The 21410-nt window shown below is 41.6% G+C and overlaps 1 protein-coding gene and 4 long non-coding RNA genes across 5 annotated transcripts; 1 reads left to right on the top strand and 4 right to left on the bottom strand.

Moving 5' to 3' along the window:
- Positions 1-2504: 2504 nt before the first annotated feature.
- Positions 2505-17291, bottom strand: LOC146700357 (uncharacterized). Its single transcript, XM_085471303.1, has 17 exons — positions 16910-17291; positions 16795-16824; positions 16432-16581; positions 10050-10265; positions 9910-9966; positions 9595-9821; positions 9271-9291; positions 8277-8646; positions 8092-8229; positions 7929-7955; positions 7287-7835; positions 6679-6738; positions 6266-6349; positions 6062-6112; positions 5854-5877; positions 5537-5602; positions 2505-4039 (listed from the first exon to the last, which is right to left on the bottom strand). The coding sequence occupies exons 1-17, from the start codon at positions 17289-17291 to the stop codon at positions 4017-4019; spliced, it is 2475 nt and encodes an 824-aa protein (XP_085327429.1). The 3' UTR covers positions 2505-4016.
- On the bottom strand, positions 11159-11639 carry LOC146700359 (uncharacterized). The gene is made up of 3 exons (XR_014922553.1): positions 11594-11639; positions 11445-11489; positions 11159-11219 (listed from the first exon to the last, which is right to left on the bottom strand). It is a non-coding gene; the product is annotated as an uncharacterized LOC146700359 (long non-coding RNA).
- On the bottom strand, positions 11686-14523 carry LOC146700358 (uncharacterized). The gene is made up of 4 exons (XR_014922552.1): positions 14439-14523; positions 14230-14253; positions 12182-12202; positions 11686-11855 (listed from the first exon to the last, which is right to left on the bottom strand). It is a non-coding gene; the product is annotated as an uncharacterized LOC146700358 (long non-coding RNA).
- A 680-nt stretch (positions 17292-17971) lies between the features above and the next one.
- On the top strand, positions 17972-19852 carry LOC146700356 (uncharacterized). The gene is made up of 4 exons (XR_014922550.1): positions 17972-18450; positions 18749-18857; positions 19539-19629; positions 19789-19852. It is a non-coding gene; the product is annotated as an uncharacterized LOC146700356 (long non-coding RNA).
- LOC146700355 (uncharacterized) lies at positions 19282-19906 on the bottom strand. The gene is made up of 3 exons (XR_014922554.1): positions 19780-19906; positions 19497-19577; positions 19282-19377 (listed from the first exon to the last, which is right to left on the bottom strand). It is a non-coding gene; the product is annotated as an uncharacterized LOC146700355 (long non-coding RNA).
- Between the last annotated feature and the right edge of the window lie 1504 nt (positions 19907-21410).

Here is a 21410-nt window from a genome sequence, read left to right as displayed (position 1 = left end):
GCTGGCCAGTTTCCCCCTGCTGGCTGCTGAGAAACAGACCAATCCGATAAGAGACGCCCTCCCTCACCCTCCCCTCTCCTCTCCTGTTATGTCCAGCATGTAGACCTCTGCAAGATATAGTTACACTCTTCTGCAGAGTCTAGCAAGTTTAGGAGAGTTAAACTCACAACCTAAATGAGTGCTTATGTGATAAGTGGTCTGAGACGTGTTTTGTGTGTGTGTTTTGAAATAAGCCCTGTTCCCATCAGTGCAGGCATAATCTCTTTATGAATGCCCCAATTACTGCACTGTCCAGATCCTGCAGTAAAGAACTCCATTCATCACACACAACGAACAAAGAGGGAGAAATTAGTTAAAGCATAACTGTGGGGAACAGCTCAGAACAGACAAACAAATCCATTGATAGCGTTCAGTATCGACCTCTCAAACCAAAATTATGACCTAATGAGCTTTAAATTTGTTTTGCTGTAGGTTTCCTGCAAACAGTCCTGTCAATTCAGCAACTTCAGACTAGCTGTGCTATATGTCTGCATATGCATATTTTTTTTATTTTTTGTTAAATTGTCGAGGCAAATCTGCACTGCAGACAGAAAAGCAGAAACAGGTGTAGATATATGGAGGAGACCCTTCTGTCACAAAACTGATACTGTCATAGATTTATGCCACTTTCAGTTACCGTTTCTCTTTAATTTGCATCCTCGGTTGTTTTTCTCATGCCCGAGTTAGTCATTGCATCTCTGTAAGCTGCATAATGAACAAATTAATCAGCAAAACCTTGTGCGAGTATTGCTCATAACAAATATTTTTACCAGGCTTCAGTGTTGTAAAACTTCCAAGCAGCATGACGCACAGCACTACAAAACTATATCCAGTTGTTCTTGTCCTCTTTTTTTAGACCAAAGAAGCTAGTTTGTGTTAAATGTTGCTTCTTTTGTGATATTTCATGTAAAAGGCAAATACTTACATGAGCTGGGAGTAGAATGATGTTATCTAACAACGCTATAGAAAGTGCTGTTAAGACTTTAGGGTTGCTTCTCGTCACTGGTAAGGAAATAAGTTAAGTATGATTATGCCATCCTAGGGTAGCACGGTACTGCAGTAGTTAACATAGGAAGAGGGTATCTGGTTTCAACATGCTCGTCATCAGGGACCCTCTTCGATGGAGTTTACACGCTCTCCCTGCGTCAGCATGGATTCTTTCCAGGTATTCCGGTTTCCTTCTACAGTTCAAAGTCACGCATGTTTGGTTAGGTTGTGATTCCAAATTGGCTGAATGTGAATGTGTAGCTCAGCTGTAGAGGGGAGAGGTGGAGCTGGTTCAGGGAGCAGTGCCAAGCGAGCTGAGTGACACACCTGTTGTGCATGAGCTAATCACTGCTGGGAGACGCTGTGCAGTAATTGGCAAAGGTACTGTGTGGACTGTTTGGGAGAAACTAGAGAAGAACACTATAAAGAAGAACGTCCACTGAGCCTGGCTCGACGGCAGGGCGCTGGAAAATAAATTGGTGTGTTTGAACTGAAAAAGCTGTGTTGACTTTCTATGATGACGGAGACTCACAAGTGACTGAGCCTCGTGTCACAGAATATTAGCAGTGCAATAGACTTGGATGGCCAATGCTTACACCTGTCCTAAGACACCAATAGATGTTCCCTAATTCTAGTCACATTTTGAACTGTACTTTTAGGATACCTATTACTATTTAAACTAAACTGATGTAGTTGCCCCATTGGCTGAAATAACAGTTTCATTTTAAGGTTTTACTAGTAATTGAAAAGCAGCCTAATGCACCTTTAATACCTTGAATCCATTTCTAACCCAAACAAAGAGCAGAAACTTGGCTTTGTATGCACATTGTTCCTACTCAGGTTAGAGTGCAGTGGGATGCCAAAATGGCTTCAAAGCCCCCCTTCATTTGACTTTAAGGCCCAATCAGTTATGTAACCAACATCACTCAAAACCCTTGTCTATAGCCCACAACAATGATTGTCTGCACTGACAATTACTAACTGTTCTGTTGTGACGCTTGACCTGCATTACCAAATTAAGGAGCGCAGACTTTTAAAATAACTTGCCAAGTCTGCAGAGTTGTCACGCTGGCACTTTATCACTAACTGATGTTGACTCGGCAGTACCCAATCTCAATCAGCGCCCAAATATGCACTGCAGCTCTTCATAATAGTTGTCTTTTTGTTAAAGTTTGTACAGCATCAACAACTAATTGTTCACTCTTCATATGAGTCACCACGTACACAAAGCTTCACTGCTGTTCTGCGTTTTTTTTTATACTCCCCTAAGCCACAGTTGTCTGTTTCCTTTCTCAGTACAGCATACCTTGCGGTTGAACCCACCACAGTTCAATATGCTAAAAAACCAACATCTACTTCTAGATGTTGAGCTTCCTCCTCTTGCCAAGTGGTTAAACCCCTCCTTGTTGTTTCATTATAGGGTTTTTTTTGTACGTGCTAAATTACTCCAGTAGCAATAAAATAATGACACAAAGAAGTCGTCATTGGTCATCTCTTTACTTCGGAGAGCATTGTCAGAGAGTTTACAAAAGTGCATAATTTTCTTCATAGGCCACATAAAAAAAAAGAAACACAGATGTTAAAAATCACACTGAGCTCGAGATGCACATGAGCTCAAATGCAAGACGAGATTCACTCACCCCACTTTTGACCCACTGACGTCACAGCCTGCACTGTGATTCAGCACACATTCAAGGACAATGTAGAAAACAAAGCACTTATACTCATCATAGTAGTAAACGGGTTTAAAAACTGTAAAAACACACACACAGAATGACTAACTCAAATATTTTAGTACTGTAATAATGCACTTGACTTTGTAAAATGAGGCTAAATACAGTTCTCAACATAATTTAAAAAGTCTAGTAAACGTGAGCAGTTTCCCCAACAGTGTTAAAGGAGGTTCATGAACAGAAGGAAAACGCAGTAATCAGTACTCCTCAGATGTCATGTACTCTAGTCATATTACCTCACATTTAGCTTGAATGCTTACCTCAACAGCAAATGTAAAAGCTAAAACTAAGCCCATTCAGAAAGTCAGGACAAATACACCCTCCTAACAATCAAAATATATGCACGCTAACCAATATTTTACATTTATACCATTGAGTGTGATGTGGCTATAAAACAGTGCCATTAAGTTGTGAAATGAGTGGAAGAATCTCACAGGTGGGCCTCAAGTGGTATCTGTGAGAATCCTCAGGCTCCATTACTGATACTACTGAGGCCTGAGTACAGCTCACATGGCCAGAGACTGCTTTTCAAGGATCAAAAGACTACCACTACTGCATAAAATACTGCCTTCATCTTCTCCTGTGACAGCAGCTGTTTGTCTCTGTGTCTGTACACACTACTTGTTTGTCCACTGATGTAAAAGATGCTAACAGTGAATTATCTGCTCGGCCATTCACTCTGCAGACATATCCCAGTTTAACTGGGTAGAAGTGTCGCCCTATATTTCTTTACACATTGCGTCAGCATGCAGACAGGTCTGAAGGAGCTGCCCTGAGGGAGTCCTTGGTGTCAGTCTTAACCCAGAGGATTTGTGCCAATACTTGCATAACGACACAAATGATAATCAACACAGCAAAGACAGACAAAAAGTGATGAAAAGAAATGCTGATTCTTCACTGTAGTGGTTCTCAACCCGATCATCAGGAATTTCTGGGGTTTTCTACCCACGTTATTTTATTTTTGAAACTTTCTTGAGAAATTGACATTTAATAATTTGACCAAAATAAAATGACTTAATTATCCAAAAAAGGGAAAAAAAGTATTTAACAAAGGGAAACAGCAATCTTCACCTGGCGGTGAATCTGATCCGGTTGAGAACCACTGCAACCTTTTATAAAACCCAAGCAAATGGAAATGTAAAAAGCGGGATGTGCTGAAGCTTTAGCTTCTGTGGCAGGTAAGACATTTACAGTGTGGGATCATGCAATAGCACCACTGTTGTTTTAATGAGGTCACTTCCTGTCTTTTGGTCTTTCTCACTTCCTCCTTCGGCCAGCTCCTAAAAAGCAGAACAAAGACAGCGTTATTCTTCACTTTACATGCAGTATGCAGATTGTTTAAATAAGACTTCCGCTGTTCATCCAGACCAACATAAAATGACAACTGTTAAATCCCACTTTATACTAACTCAGAATAGCTTCCAGGACATATTTCCCTTAGTTTATAGGGTCAAATGTTCATTTCCTACACAGACACAGAGTTCCTGTATTTGTGGGTGTTACCAATTGTTGCCAATTTTGAGCATGTCACTTCTGTAGAAAACATTTTTGGATCAGAGGAAACTCTCAGAGGAGTCTGGCAATTTACTCTAGAAGCTACTCTCGGTTTTTTATTAATTGAAAGTCTATCCCATCCCACAAAGATTACAGCCACACACAAAAAACATGACATGACTTTTCTTAAACCCTTAAAATGTATAACTAGAGGGTGAGTTTGATCTCCCAGTTGGTTGAGTCCTTAGCTAGTTTGTAGTCCAGAGCTGGTTTGTAGTTATGTTTGTATTTAGGTTACAAAGTTGCTTGCTTGTAGCAACATCAACATGAAATCTTATCTTGCCTACAACAATGCAGTCTCAGTGTAGCTTCACTGTGATTCTGGAGAGACCAAGTTGTAAACTACAACTTGATTGGTTTGCAGAGGCTTACACCTGCGAAGCAAAAATGTTATTTTTAACTAAAAAGAATAATTCTGGTCAGACTTCAGTGTCGGGTGAAGCAGGTGAGGACGTTGTCCTTGTCCTTCCTCGCATGTAGCACATGGCAGGAGGTCGTCAGCTTCAGATTGCTTTCAAATAATTTGCTGGAAAATGTTCAGTTTGCTTTAGATTAGGTTGCTGCCTGGACAGAGCATGTATGAGCAATGCACAAGCTAACCACCTAGCTATGGATTCAGTGGACCTGTGCTATTCTCACATCAACACAAATTGTTGCATTTGGATATCACAGGACTTTGTACTGGGGAGCTGGCAGGCCAAAGACCATTTAATATCTGGTCTAGTATGCGTGTGAAAATAATTACAGTGTATATTGGGAGGTGCGGAAATCTTTACTTGTGTGTTTTTTTTTTTAAATTCCTTTCAAGTTGCAACACATGAAGAAGAACATATCATCGCTATGAGTCCTAAAATGAATGTAAATCACCTCTTCTTACTATATGATAGAAAATCTGTCTGTCCGTATGTTTGTCTCTTTGTCCGCAAACTCCTGCTAGATAATCAGGAGTTGAACAACTAAACATGACACATAGATACATCTCAGGCTCACGAAGGTCTTTATCTATATCGGATATTACAATGTCATCATGTTGCCTTGCAACCATCTAGCAAAGGGCTAAGATGATCCTTTTTAGCCCTTTTGCACCTTATAAAACCTTATAAAAACTTTGTATTATTATTATTTGTCAACACTATTATCTAATCGACAGAAGTGAGGCTAAATATTGTATTGCATAGGAAATGCAGTGATCAGGACTGTTATAATATGTCTATGACTTTTACCTCTGTAGCCCCTGGATCCAAGTAAACCCTGCATGGCTGCATATTTGGCTGCCTTCTGCGCTTTAGCTGAAGGTCATGATAGTAAAACAAACAAACAAACAAACAAAAACAAGAAAACGAGTTTAGATACTTAGTTGTCAGTAGATATTAAAAAAGCATGCATGTTACAATCAGAATTATCCTTGATATATTATATTTCACTAACAAGATAAGCAAAAGTAATATGTTCATCCGATCTGTGTATCTTTGTGTCAATGCTAGACCAACGTTGTTAATTTGGACATGCTTATTCCAGAGGACACAGTGAGTTTTCTTACATTTTTGTCCAGCCCCTGCATACCCTAGAGAACAATAACAGGAAAGATAAAGTCATAACAAACAACTGATACCTTACAATGGACTTTTTAAAACAATCTCAGAATAACACTGCTTTCTGTTTCCTGTTATTCTCAGTTTTGTATGATTTTACTCAAATGTGTATGCTGAGTATTAAAAAGAGGACATATGTGATCAAATCTGTCTCACCTGGATAACTTCCTATACCCAGCCCACCATATCCAGGACCAGCAGCACCTCCTGGAAGAATAAAAACATTACAGCTTTCAAAGCACTTCTTATCTGTGCCATGTTTACAGTGCAGTGCTATGAATTTAGTTGATTTTGATGTTTTGAAATATATTAAAAGCACATTCTCATTATCCTAATGACTATATTTTCATATAAACTGACCTGGTCCCCCACCAGGTAGTCCTCCAACTCCTTGGCCAGTTCCTCCAGGACCTCCTAGCCCTCCTGTACCTCCTGCTACGCTACCTAAACAGATAAATGGGTATGAATGAGAGACAAGTTAACTTTTTAATCAACATGGGGATATAAACAAAGGGCCAAATGAACACTGTTGTACCCAGTGGATTAGAGGCACTTGGGAGAATTTTTTATGTAAAATAAACCATCTTATTTTTATTACCAGTTATTACCAGTATTATTACCAGAGACTACAGATCTTTAGAGAGAACTGACACACCTCAAGTTAGTCACTAATAAAAGTTTTATCTCAGTCAAATTTTCACATGTCTGTTGTCTCTTTATTATAATGTGCTGTGTGCTAAACATTTACTTGACTTTATAAGCTGGAACCTCACCTTGGCCACCACCAGTGACGCCTCCTGTCCCAGTACCAGGAAGAACTCCGACTCCACCTCCTAATGAACAGTGATGTGATTAAATTACATAAATGACAAATAATACAACAATACATATGTTTCCATAGAGCAACGTGAAACAACAAGTTAAACAGAGAAGCAGACTGAGCTGTAGTCCATGTTTATTAAAGGAATAGGATATTTGGTCTTTCAAATAATCATAATGGTCCGTCATACATTACAGTTTGTAACTGTAAAGAGAGCTCCTATGTCTAAGGTTACTTTCTGACAAGACTTTAATGCAACGACAAACACAAAGTGTGAGATACTCCCTCCATAGAATCCCACCACATAGCAAACCAAACCATATGATTCAGTTCCTGTTGCTTTTTGCTGCTGTTTACTCCTATGCATGATTTAATGTGGTGTTGATCCAGACAAAAAGTCAACTTCATGCATTCAGTTGGTTAAATTGGATTAGTTTAAGTGTCTCTCTGAATTAATTTACATTAAGTTTGTGCAAATGGTAGTGCTTTGAATGTAGAGGTTCTGATAAGAAAATATATGAGTTACTATCAAAAGCTTCTAAGTATATCTCAGAATTTTACCTGGTCCGTAGCCAGCTCCACCCAGCGACGAGCCGTAACCTGATTTAGACGGCTTTCTTGTTCCAAGTGTTTGGCCAGGTCCAAAACCACCAGTCCCAGCACCTCCAGGGCCAAAGCCACCAGTCCCAGCACCTCCAGGGCCAAAGCCACCGGTCCCAGCTCCTCCTGGGCCAAAGCCCCCAGTCCCAGCACCTCCATGGCCAAAACCAGTCCCAGCACCTCCAGGGCCAAAGCCCCCAGTCCCAGCACCTCCAGGGCCAAAGCCCCCAGTCCCAGCACCTCCAGGGCCAAAACCAGTCCCAGCACCTCCAGGGCCAAAACCACCAGTCCCAGCACCTCCAGGACCAAAACCAGTCCCAGCACCTCCAGGGCCAAAACCACCAGTCCCAGCACCTCCAGGGCCAAAACCAGTCCCAGCACCTCCAGGGCCAAAACCACCAGTCCCAGCACCTCCAGGGCCAAAACCAGTCCCAGCACCTCCTGGTCCAAAACCTCCAGGACCTGTACCCCCAGCTCCACCAGGGCCATATCCTCCCCCTAATCCTCCTCCTGGAAGAAAAGTTAAAATATATTTACACAGTTATAAACCATAAAAATATCTAAAACAACCATTAACCTCCCTACTCCAAACTAAACCCTTACCTGTTCCATAACCAGCTCCTCCATAACCTGGAAGAAACAATGAAAAAAACTTTGATAAAACATCTGTTTGCTGGCTGCATTTCTTATATCATGAAACCTCCATTAGGTATCTCCATTAGTATATGATCTAGCTAATGATCTTATTTATGTAATCCTTGCTTACCAGATTTATAAGGTTTTCTTTTTCCTTGGCCTGCCTGTCCAAATCCTGTTCCTGTTCCAACACCGCCTGGTCCGAACCCTCCAGTTCCAGTGCCAATACCGCCTGGTCTAAACCCTCCAGTTCCTGTGCCAGCCCCACCTGGTCCAAACCCTCCAGTTCCAGTGCCAGCTCCACCTGGTCCAAACCCTCCAGTTCCTGTGCCAGCCCCACCTGGTCCAAACCCTCCAGTTCCTGTACCAACACCGCCAGGTCCGAACCCTCCAGTTCCAGTGCCAGCTCCACCGGGTCCAAACCCTCCAGTTCCAGTGCCAACACCGCCTGGTCCGAACCCTCCAGTTCCAGTGCCAGCTCCACCGGGTCCAAACCCTCCAGTTCCAGTGCCAACACCGCCTGGTCCAAACCCTCCAGTTCCTGTGCCAGCTCCACCGGGTCCAAACCCTCCAGTTCCAGTGCCAACACCGCCTGGTCCGAACCCTCCAGTTCCAGTGCCAGCTCCACCGGGTCCAAACCCTCTAGTTCCAGTGCCAACACCGCCTGGTCCAAACCCTCCTGTACCTGAAATTCAGGCATAACTTAACTGGTAACCCTATCACATTTTTAATAAAAGCAAAAATAGTTTTACCAGGCTGTGGTGTACTCTATCTGGAAGTTTTGTGTTTAAAAGTTCTTTTTATTATATTTATACCTGCCTCAGAGAAGAAGCCTCTGAAATAAAAAGCATCATGTTGGTTTTAATTAGAAGTGCCGAGAGTATAAGAGTTGGGTTATTGACATCAATCACAGCTATATGTTTTGCTAATAACAACCTACATTTAGATTTGTGTACTTCCTTTACTCTTAAGAATTTGAAAGAACTGGACTTCTTTAAGTTATTTAAAGAAGTTAATTCAGAACTGAAGAAGCCTCTTGGATGAGAGGTGAAACGTCTTTAAATAGTTAACAAAGTCCAGTCGTCTTCTTTTGAGCTCTTAAAAATACCATGGTGACTGAGAACCTACACAGATGAAGTGCATATTTTATCATAACACACAACAGTGAAGGTATCACCACTTGTTATTTATTGCCTTTCAAACAACAGTATGCACATATGTAATGGCTAGCAGATGGTGATTTTTTTTAATATATAGACAAAGAACTGACAAAAACACACTTCACAAGTGATTAAGTATAAATTCTCACCATGTCCAAAGCCAGCTCCACCTAGTGAGGATGATCCATAGCCTGTCAACAGAAGTTAACAGCTTGAGTATAGCTTATAAAATATTTTCCTAATCATTTTTAATTTTGTGTCTTTACATCAGCATAATGAAAAGAAGAACTGCAGGATTTTAAACAGGAGACAAACATGCAGCAAATTGTCCCAGCTTGGATTTGGATCAGGGGTCTGCTTTTTAGAGTTCTAGTCCTCTGACCACTCAGCTGTCGGGTTCATATATATAATACTTTATTGAATGTTGTTAGTCATAAATACTTGCTTATTATACCTGATTTAGGTGGTTTTACTACTCCACCAGGTCCATAGCTGCTTGGTCCTGTGCCAGCACCACCTGGTCCTATACCACCTGGCCTTGTTCCAGCACCACCCAGTCCGGTCCCAGCACCTCCGGTCCCAGCACCACCAGGACCAGTGCCACCAGGCACAAGGCCACCTGGTCCATAACCTATTCCACCTGGTCCAGTCCCATAGCCACCAGGTCCAAACCCAGTACCACCAGCTCCTGCTCCATAGCCTAAAAATCAAATATTTTAAATGTTTAGTTTCAGTTTTCTCTATACTTCCTTTATGTAGGTTTACTCTGTGTGTTCACTTCATTATACTTTTAGGTGGTTTTCCAGTGCCGGTGCCCAGTCCTGGACCTGTGCCATATCTAGAACCTGGTTAACAGAGCATTTAAAACTGTTAATACTAATAGTTATAAACTATTTAAATTAGATATTTTTGATCAATGTAAACTCACCGTCAGGTCTAACACCTCCCCCAGGGCCTACTCCTGTTCCTCCTGCTCCTACGCCACCATAGCGTCCAGGTCCAGTTCCATATCCACCAGGCCCAGTACCATATCCACCTGGACCGGTTCCATAACCTCCAGGCCCTGTGCCATAACCTCCTGGACCAGTGCCATATCCACCGGGGCCAACCCCACCTTGGCCCCCTGCTCCAAGAGTCCCATATGCTGATGGAAAGAATAAACACCCTGAATGGACTGTGTAGCATCTCTCATAGCTAAAGATTAAACAAAAAGTCTTAATTTAAAAAAGGAGAACATAATTTCTCAGTTTCTAAACCTTTGCCTGGTTTTGTTACTCCAGCTCCAGTAGGGTAACGAATGCCTGTGAGTGAAAAACAAAAATATTCTCAAATGTGGGTTGTTAAATTTGCTGGGATTTAAATGTTAAAGATAGTTTTAGGTAGCGCACCTCCCCCTGGTAAAACTCCAGTACCATAGCCTGTAATAGAAAAATGTGTGAAGTGCATAAACTGGGAATCATTATGTTATTGTATTATAGGAATTTAAGTTTAGCGTGGATACACAAACATTTGAGGACCAAAACATGAGTGCAGCTCACCTCCTGTTCCTACTGCACCAGGCCCACCAGCCCCAGGTACCAAACCACCTCCTCCAGGACCTCCACCCACTGCTCCAGGACCTCTTCCTGCAGATCCAGGACCACTTCCCACTCCTACTCCCACTCCTCCCTGTCCACCACTTGTGCCTCCTGCTATAGGTTTATAAGCTATAGTTTAAAAATATGAAGACATATTAGATGTTTTCCTTCAGTGTGTGGTGTTTTTTTTTATACTTCATGACTGTTTGTTGTAATATTTGTTAGTCATGGCAAGTTGCACACACTGTCAAGAAGTTGGATAGTTAGTTAAAAGGCACAAGTGGCACCTTTAGGTGGTTTTGGTGTTGCTCCAACTGCACCTCCTGAACCAACACCTGTTCCAGTAGCAGGGCTGCCTTCTCTTCCTGTTGATACACCACCTGAAACACTTCCTGCAACTCCTGCACTGGTGGGACCCCTTCCTACTCCTCCCTGTCCACCTGTACCCGCTGTACCACCCCTGTATCCATCAGGGCCTCCTTCTCCATCACCTTCACCTGGTGTGTCACCTCTGGGGACACCTGCAGACAGAACATAGATGGTGTGCGGATGAGTGTTCACCACCATTGCAGCTGATATGACCTTTCTCTTTACAGTCTTTATTCAAAATGGTAGCTATTTTTCCTTTTAGTCTCACTTCTAGTCTTTTCCTATTGCTAATCTTATGATTTGAATCTGTGATCAGTATAAGTAAGTAATCCCTAAACTTAATTTGTAATTGATTATTTTTATCCTGTTTTAATCACCTGGGGGTTTGAGGGGTTTAACTCCAGTCAGATCACCACCAGAACCTGTAAAAGGCCAGATTTGAGAAATAATATTAATTTGTGAATAACTTTGCAAGAAACACATCAAAGAAATGCTGTGCACTGCATCTTGCTTTCATACATCTCACCTGTAGGGGGAAGTCCTGTCCCACCTGAATTTTAAAGAGAAATGTTCAAGAGAGTTGCCAGTGTAAATATGACACAGCAGTGTTTGCTGATATCTTTGTATCTTTCAGAAATCTGCAAGCCACATATAGGCCTACTTACCAACACCTGCACCAGCGGTTTGAAACCAGAAACACTGGTAAGTAAAATCCTGACAGCACTTATTTAAACTTTAGCAGTTTATGGAGGTTTACATACCACTTGGTTGCGCAGCTCCACCAACGACTGTAACAACAGCAGTACAGATTTATTTGTAAAAGCATAAATCAGAAAAAGTTAAGCAACATTTGTTTCAATTTGCAGCTGTTAACTGGTGTCAGTCTGCCATGCAGTATTCTCTGGTACTCTCAGGTAAACCAGTGACAGCCGTGACAGCATTTCAGTGGAGAAATAACACGAGCCACATCAAAAAGGAGTCAGTGTGTCACTGCATGCTCAGTTTTATATTCAAATGCACATGCTTTTTCAATCTCTATAGTCAAGTACTGTTTAGAATGAGATCTGCTTTCCTTCAAATAAGATCTCAGTGTTAATTATTTATACTAACTTACCAGGGGTCACGCCTGTGGATCCTGTGGAATGTAGGAAGAAAGCTATTAGTTTAACTGTTATAAATTCAAAGAAGAGAAGTGGACTTCCTGTTGCCTCACAGATGTTGGATGCTTTGCAGTTAGAATATATTTCGATGTCCCCTAAAATGTCACCAGTGTTTTAACTCTAATCTTCGTGACCATTAGATTTTGCTCAGTAAATAAAGATCTCCCATCAGGAAATTGTATTGGCACTTTACTGACCTGTAATCACACACACACCTAATGCCTCGTAACACTTAATAGAACACAAAGATATTTATTGCTTGCTGTAATCAGTTCATTCAAGTTTTTGGATTTTGAGAGTTGTCATCTGCTGCAGGTTTGGTAGGTGTGAAAATACTGCAGCCAGTTTACACTGAAGAATATCAATAATAAAACATGAAATAAAGAAAAGAACTTAATTTGCTATTGCACACATACACTGGGTGTGTCACGTAAGACCATCAACAAAGCAATGGTGTACAAATACAAAACAAAATGTGCACTAAAGCAAAGTAAGGGGCACGATTTTATATGTAGACAATATTATCTTAAGTATAAAGTACATTATTTACCACATCGCACTCAGATTACTATAGAATGAATATATTTATCTCTTCTGTCTTTCTGTCCGTAAACATGATGGCTCAGTGTAGAGTGGGGTTATCTTAACCATCCATTAAAATTTGGCTTGCATCCACCAAGATCTTAAAAATCATCTCAGTGATTTATTGGTTGAAAAAAGCTGTATGACTTAAAAACCATAACTCTTAGAAGTGTGGTGCCTATTGTCAACATATAGAGTACCATATAAAGATTTAAAATATCATCTCACATTTGACCTCTGACCTCTCATTCAGTTTCAATAGGTTGATCAGAAACTCAAAGTGACTGTAAAGCTATAAAGAGGTATTTAAAACAGTGATTCTTACTGCCATCGTTTGTACTGACAGCATGTGAGCATATAGGGATGATACATGGGGATTGTAAATGTCATGTTATTTTGGACCTCTGAGCTCTTTTTAAACTTCAATTACGGTCAATCTTTCATAAAATGTCTTTTATCTTTAAAACTATGCTTTCTACTGCCGTTTGTTTGCATTGGCAATATTTAGGGCATATTCCCAGTTTTATATTTTACATCTTCTTTTCTTTCAAGTTGACCCCAAACTTTTTTTTTATCTTTCAAGAAAGTATTTTCAGAGTTTCTGCAATCAAAGTTAACATTGGATACCCTTACCTGATTTTTACTGCACTACAAACATCTTAAAGTACATTTAAAAAGAATTTAAAAAGCAAAATAGATATCTACATTATACAATGCAGTTCCCTCAAAAGTAAATGCTGCGCTGGCTTGGTGGACATTTGCTCTCATGGAGTGCTTGTTGTTTTAGATCTACTAGTCTGTAATATTATTTATTTGCTGATTAGTAACTGGATGAAATTTGTTGGAGAAAAGATTAAAAATGTTTTAGTAATGGTTGAATATGTTAGTCAAAATCTGAATTTGTGGCAACCATGTTGTATGGTAAATGGTCTGTATTTATATAGCGCTTTACTAGTCCCTAAGGACCCCAAAGCGCTTTACATATCCAGTCATCCACCCATTCACACAGACATTCACACACTGGTGATGGCAAGCTACGTTGTAGCCACAGCCACCCTGGGGCGCACTGACAGAGGCGAGGCTGCCGGACACTGGCGCCACCGGGCCCTCTGACCACCACCAGTAGGCAACAGGTGAAGTGTCTTGCCCAAGGACACAACGACCAAGACTGTCCAAGCCGGGGCTCGAACCGGCATCCTTCCGATTACAAGGTGAACTCCCAACTCTTGAGCCACGATCGCCCATGTATACTTCAAATGGCCACATGGTGGCACTGTCCACCCCCAAATGTAAGAAATCCAGCTCTTTTGATTCACAACAAATGTAGCTGAAATCTGTATAATGACTTGAACAGGAAAGCAGTGAAAGACAAAGACACAGCTACTGATGCACAGAAATGGATAAATACAGAATCTCTGACCTGGAAGTGTTGTCCCGTTGATTCCTGTTATATACAGATAGATTAAATAACATAAATTGAAATAATACTGCTTAGATGACAGAAAGTTTCAACTAATATACAACTTTTAAACTAATACTGGTATTTCTGAAACACGTGGTTCAACCAGTAACTAAGTAATTATGATATGCATATATCTATATCTCTGTAGCATGAATGGCCAAAAATACCTGGCTTGGGTCCAATGATGGGGATTCCTGTTCCACCTAGACGATCTCCGTCACTCCCTGTACCCGCTGGTCTGCCACCGACACCGGTACCTCCTGTTTTAATAATTATGTAGGAATCTTTTCACATCTGAAAACTTATTTCGAACAAATATTTACAAATTAAGGTTTCTTTTTGTTGCTGTTTGTTTTTTTGTGTTGCTTCTTTGTTTGTGCACCATCTTCAGCAACCATCAGAATTCCTGACCTGATTGATTGTGAGAATTGTCATATGCACAAAGTCTGTGGATGATTTCAACATAAGAAAATGTTCTCAAGAATCCAGAGAGTTTCACACACCCTCTCCACCAGGACTTCCAGACCCCTCTATCACAGTGTAAATATCATCACCTGAAACAAGGACAGAATAATAAAAGGACTGAGATTAGAAACTAGCACTCCATGTAATGTCTGGAATGATTAGTAATATAAATTTAAATAGTCAAATAAAACGTGTTTGCATATTGATTGTGTGTGTTTACTCTAACACTGCACAGATACCTTCTGTTGCCGGGGTTAGTGTGCCTCTTGTGTCTTCAAGTCTTCCTCCTGATCCAGCAATAGACAATTGAACTCGTAAATTGTGAAAATGATAGTTAACTGTAATATGATTTTTTTTAATTTTATCCTTAGCACAGAGGCTCACCACTTGGTCTGGTTGTTGTCTGGTTGGTGCCAGTGGTGGTTCCATTCGCTGAAACGCCAGGGCCGGTCCCTGTTCCTGCTACTGTAGTGCTGGTTCCAGTTCCTGTCCCAGGTACAACTCCACCAGGTTGCCCTACAGATTATAAAAGAGGTAAATTCAAAAGAGGTGCTTAAAAAGTTTATTTATTATTTTCCACTTGACTTGTCAGACTACACCTTACCAAACTTTGCAGCTTTAGATCCAGCCGTGCCGTAGCCTGAGGATCACAACAAATCAAATGTGGTTAAAAAAAAGAGAGTAAAAAACATCATTTTAAGTAAACATTAGAAACAACAGGAATAGTGAGTGTGTAGCTTGTTGTATATTACTTTTCCTGAATGGAATGATTTTTTTTGTACCTAATTTTCCTTGCTAACTTTGAAACAAACAAACAAAAAGAAATGAGCAACTAATATTTTAGTTTTTAATAACCCTCGGAGCACTCCAAGTACTCCACCTGTGCCAGCTCCACCTGGGCCTTCATCAAAATCATATGAAGATATTTTCACCATTATTCACAAAGTAAGAGAATTCAGTTTGAAAAAAAAAAAAACATTCATACCATATTTAGCAGGTTTTAATCCAGGTCCATAACCTGCAAATACACATAAAAAGTTTCATTTTAAAGATTCTAAAGCGCTACAATCAGAATTGTCTAGCAAAATTATCATTGCTTCCTAAACCTGGTCCAAATCCAGTCCCTGGTCCTAGACCATAACCTCCACCTGGTCCATAGCCTGTGCCAACTCCAGGCCCATAACCACCAGGTCCATATCCTCTTCCAGTCCCTGGGCCCGTGCCACCACCAGGAAGACCTAGGAAGGTTCAAAAGTGTGTGAGTAGTTTATCTATAACAAAAGCTTAAAATATCTTTAAAAAGAAAAACAATTTCTAACCATGGAAATATTTTAAATATTGTTGCTGTTTAAAAATTTATATCAAAAATGATTTAATTCTAATTGACTGATTATAATTCCTACCAAAATCTGATGTAAGAAACTTAAAATTATTGCCTTCATTTAATTATAAAATTACATTATATTTTGAACTCTTCCTGTGTTAATGCTCATGTATATTACATTAGTTTGCACTATATTTAGACTTGGGTCCCTCTGCATATCCTGTGAGATAAGCACGAGGGGACAAATCCTTTAAAGCTAAGTGTATCATATTTAGAACTATAAGACAGGCGTTTCATGTCTGTACCTCCAGCACTGCCTGGTCCAAATCCGCCTGGTCCAACTCCTGTCACAACACCAGACCCCGGTATACCACCTGCCCCGAGTCCTAGCCCCGGTCCACCACCTGTTGACACTCCACCTTGTCCAGGAACCCCTACTCCAACTCCAAGCCCAGAACTAGGCCCGGTTCCTCCTCCAAGGCCTCCTGCACCAAGGGCACCTCCAGTACCTCCAGGAACACCTGCAGAGAGCAGGATTTTATGAGAAAACAAAAACTTGTCAGATCCACAGACTTGTCAGATGTCAAAACTAAAGGTGTGATTAGTAACATTCATTAGAAGTACATAGTTGTGTGAGTTCAGGTGGATATTCTGATATTCTCTATACATATATTTTATGAAATTGCAAATTTACTGCATCAATGTCATCAGACATTTAGTAGGTTGTTTCTTACCATATTTGCGCGCTTTGGCTCCAGCATAACCTGCAAACGCATCAGCATTAGTTTTATATTAGCCAGTGGACCTATTTTAATTCTGACATGGCTCCTTATTTCTCTTCTATCATACCTCCAGGTCCATAGCCAGCACCACCGGGTCCAACTCCACCTGGGCCATAGCCAGCACCACCGGGTCCAACTCCACCTGGGCCGTAGCCAGTGCCAACTCCACCTGGTCCAACGCTGCCTGGACCGTAGCCAGTGCCAGGACCACCTGGTCCAACTCCACCTAGGCCATAGCCAGTGCCAACTCCACCTGGTCCAAGTCCACCTGGGCCATAGCCAGTGCCAACTCCACCTGGCCCAACTCCACCTGGGCCATAGCCAGTGCCAACGCCGCCTGGGCCAACGCCGCCTGGGCCAACGCCGCCTGGGCCATAACCAGTTCCAGCACCACCTGGCCTTAGTCCTCCAGTACCTGTTCCTGGACCTCCAAGAGCCCCACTTAACATGCCTTTCAGGAGAAAATTGTTAATTTTTAGCTACTTTGATTTATTTTGATGAATAATCTATAATAAATAGAGAAGTTATGTCTTACCATATTTACGAGCTTTGGCACTGGCATCATACCCTGAAATAAAATTATAGTATTTATGTATATTGTATGTCTTTGATAATGTCATAGATTTGGTTTCATAACTGCACATTCTCAAGTTAGTGTTGATAGTAGTGTACAATATAGTTTATGTATATTTTAATATTTAATATGAGATTTTAATATAGTGATTCATAATTACCCCCAGGTCCCACTCCTACTGACCCAGTGCCAGTACCACCTGCACCATAGCCAAGACCCCCTGGTCCAGTGCCAGTACCACCTGGACCATAGCCAAGACCACCTGTTCCAGTGCCAGTACCACCTGGACCATAGCCAAGACCACCTGGTCTGGTGCCAGTACCACTGGGACCAAAACCAACTCCAGAGCCAGGTCTCACACCTCCAAGGCCTCCAGATGTGCCAGTACCTGAGCCGCCTGGACCAAAACCATAGCCACCACCTGCCCCTCCTGTTCCAATTCCAGAACCAGGCCCTCCTGCAGTCCCGACACCTCCACCACCTGGAGAAATTTAAGGCACTTCGAGTGTTGCAAACAACACATATTCATCATGTAATTTGGGTATTTTACAGAAATGAAGAAACGTGTCTCACCATATTTGCGTGCTTTGGCTGAACCTGGGCCATAACCTGTGGCCATATCAGAATACAAAGTTACCAAACCACAAAAGGACCCATTAAACCCCAATAAACATATTTAATTTCAAATCTTGTTTGTTGAAGAATTTTCAGAATTTATAAATAACATCTATGAATAGAAGATTTCTGAATGGATGCATGATGTAACTTTGACAGGAGTATGGAATTACCTAAGCCTGGTATGCCACCACCTACTCCAGGGACACCTCCAGTTCCAACTCCACCTCCAAATCCAGGGACACCTCCAGTTCCAACTCCGACTCCAAATCCAGGTCCAGTTCCTGTTCCAACTCCACCTCCAAATCCAGGTCCCCCTCCTGTTCCAACTCCACCTCCTGTTCCAATACCGCCACCTGTTCCAACTCCGCCTCCAAATCCAGGTCCGCCTCCTGTGCCAACTCCACCACCTAACCCAGGTGAGACTCCCCCTCCAGGAACTCTTCCAACCCCACCCCCAAAAGTGCCTCCTTGACCAAGCGCGCCTCCAGCTCCACCTCCATAAATACAAATTTAAACAAAGTATTTTTCTATTAGACCACAATTATTCAGTTACTTTTGCATTATTGATGTTGAAAATGAGGCTTACACCTCAACTGTGGTCTGTACCGTATTTAGCTGCAGCTTTGGCTGGATTCTTCTTGGATTTTCCCACTCCTGCAAATAAAATAAAAAAAGTTGAATTTTTCCTTTCCTTTTTGTCCTGCTGGCCTGTAGCGCTACATGCTGGATCTTCTTCATGTCTCTGCTTCTCTTACCTGTTTTTGGTGATATGAGGGGATAACCACGAAAAATCCCAGGCAATGGCTGTCCTCGCCCATCTAAGGTGAGAGATAGACTTTACACAGAAGCCCTTTAAGGTTCTAACTTGCTGCCATTCACTAATATTTTTTTAAGGTCGTAATATTTAAAAGCCAATTAATGCACAACAGTTGTACTTGTAATATCACACAGCTTTTAGGTTTAGGCTTTATGATGCTTACTGCCTGCACCTCCCGGTCCAGTGCCACCCTGACCAAGTACTCCAGCTCCTGCAGGGAACAAGGCAACGTGTTTTTTTTTTTTGAAGATGAGATTTTACAGTATTCACAAAGTTCATGTACATACCACTCTGAGTTCCTAGTCCAGTTCCTGTAGCCACTCCAGGGAGAACACCACGGCCTCCAAACCCTGATCAGAGAAGACGGGATAACACTTGCAACCTCTTCTGTAAACAAAATCTCTTATACTGATATATTGTTTATTTTATCGTACCATCGTGCATTTATTTATCATATGTTTGATATGTTTCAACATACCTTGGCCTGGGACAAATCCACCTTGATAGAGTCCAGGCACGCCAATGCCTGTGTGACATCATATTAACGCAATACCCCACCGCCACCCAAAAAAATCAGTGTTTCTGGTTTAAATTTAGAACTGCAAAGCCTTTTGCATTCGTGTTTTTGTGTTGTGATAAGTTTACCTGGGACTTGCTTTGATGCTTTTCCACCACTCTTTACCCCAGGTCCTCCTCCAGTGGTACCAGTCTGTGGCAATGTTGGAACTGAAAGAGGAAAAATGTTTTCTATAGACAAAATTTTCATCAACTTTAAAAAGTAAGACACAAACTACTTGAAAATTCAGAATAGTATGTTTTACAAATAGCGGGAAATGCGGCATGCACTGTTTAAATATCAATTTATTATTACGATTTAATCACAAAAGCTTTCTTTCTATTGTTGAGGAAATGTATGTATATTATATACCTCCCCCAGGCCCAACTCCTGCACCACCGGGGCCAAATCCTGTTCCACCAGGCCCAAGTCCTGCACCACCAGGGCCAAATCCTGTTCCACCAGGCCCAAGTCCTGCACCACCAGGGCCAAATCCTGTTCCACCGGGGCCAAGTCCTGTTCCACCAGGCCCAAGTCCTGCACCACCGGGGCCAAATCCTGTTCCACCAGGCCCAACTCCTGTACCACCAGGGCCAAATCCTGTTCCACCCGGTCCAACACCTGCACCACCAGGGCCAAATCCTGTTCCACCAGGCCCAACTCCTGTACCACCAGGGCCAAATCCTGTTCCACCAGGCCCAACTCCTGTACCACCAGGGCCAAATCCTGCACCACCAGGGCCAAGTCCTGTTCCACCAGGCCCAAGTCCTGCACCACCGGGGCCAAATCCTGTTCCACCAGGCCCAACTCCTGTACCACCAGGGCCAAATCCTGCACCACCAGGGCCAAATCCTGTTCCACCTGGCCCAACCCCTGCACCACCTGGTCCAAATCCTGTTCCACCCGGCCCAAATCCTGTTCCACCCGGCCCAACCCCTGCACCTCCAGGCCCAAATCCTGTTCCTCCAAGTGTTGTCCCAACTCCACCTAAGATGAAAAAGAAAGATATGATATCATAGGTCAGTCATATAGTATCATCTAATATTAATTCATAAACATATAGTACCTACCTGTTTTAGGAGGTTTGGGACCAGTTCCACCAATTCCTGGGTATTGAACTCCTCCACCTGGTCCATAACCACCTCCATATCCACCTGTGTTAGACCAGAGTGTTATTTGCTACATATGCATCCTTAAAGGCAAGCAGTTTATATTTATGTTTACCACACATTTATGGTAAATGGAAACTTAAGAAGATTAAATAAATCATATTTCAGCCATTTCCAACGCTTTGTGTGGTATGTACAGTATGCCTATGGTATTTGGATCACAGAGATCCAGCATGTATAAAGGTAAGTATTTAGCTGATATACATGCAAGAGCCACGCTGATACAGACATATGAAATCTGCTGACCTCCAGGTGTGTAACCTGTGCCAGCTCCAAGTCCTCCACCAGTCCCAGTACCTCCTGCTCCAAGGCCTCCAAACCCTGGTGAAAAAACGTAAAGAAGGAGCACTTAGTACTACCTAAATTTCCAAACACAAATTAAATCATACACTAACTAATTTTGTGCAACTTGATGTACTTTTTGTACTATTACACATTTATGTCTGCTCAAGACAAAACTACAGTTTTTAGAGTCATAATCTCTAAAACCTCTTAAACTTCCGGCTTTAACAGTAACTGAATCAATTACAGCTGGTCAAAGAGAGGAATCAAAAGCCTCTAAAGAGATATGAATGAAAATAAAACATGTAGCATAAATAAAATTCTGCAACTTCCCGTTAAAACAGGTGCTGCTGTTCATGCTTCGTATACAAATTAGGTCATTTCGAGCTTCACACAAGAACTTTTTTCTTTGAAATATAATTTAATTGTCATTGTGTTCGTTTGCATAATTTTGGCTTGCAATGGTTTCCATTTATGGAACTTACTTTTATTCATAATGCATGCCTTCTATTGCTTGCCTATGTTTACATGTACCTCCTCAGAGTGGAACAT

Source organism: Copadichromis virginalis, linkage group LG10 (genome assembly GCF_057382275.1).
Source record: "Copadichromis virginalis isolate Kocher_CV1m ecotype Utaka linkage group LG10, C_Virginalis_male_GT1.1, whole genome shotgun sequence".
NCBI lineage: Eukaryota > Metazoa > Chordata > Actinopteri > Cichliformes > Cichlidae > Copadichromis > Copadichromis virginalis.
This window is presented reverse-complemented; position numbering and strand designations above follow the sequence as displayed.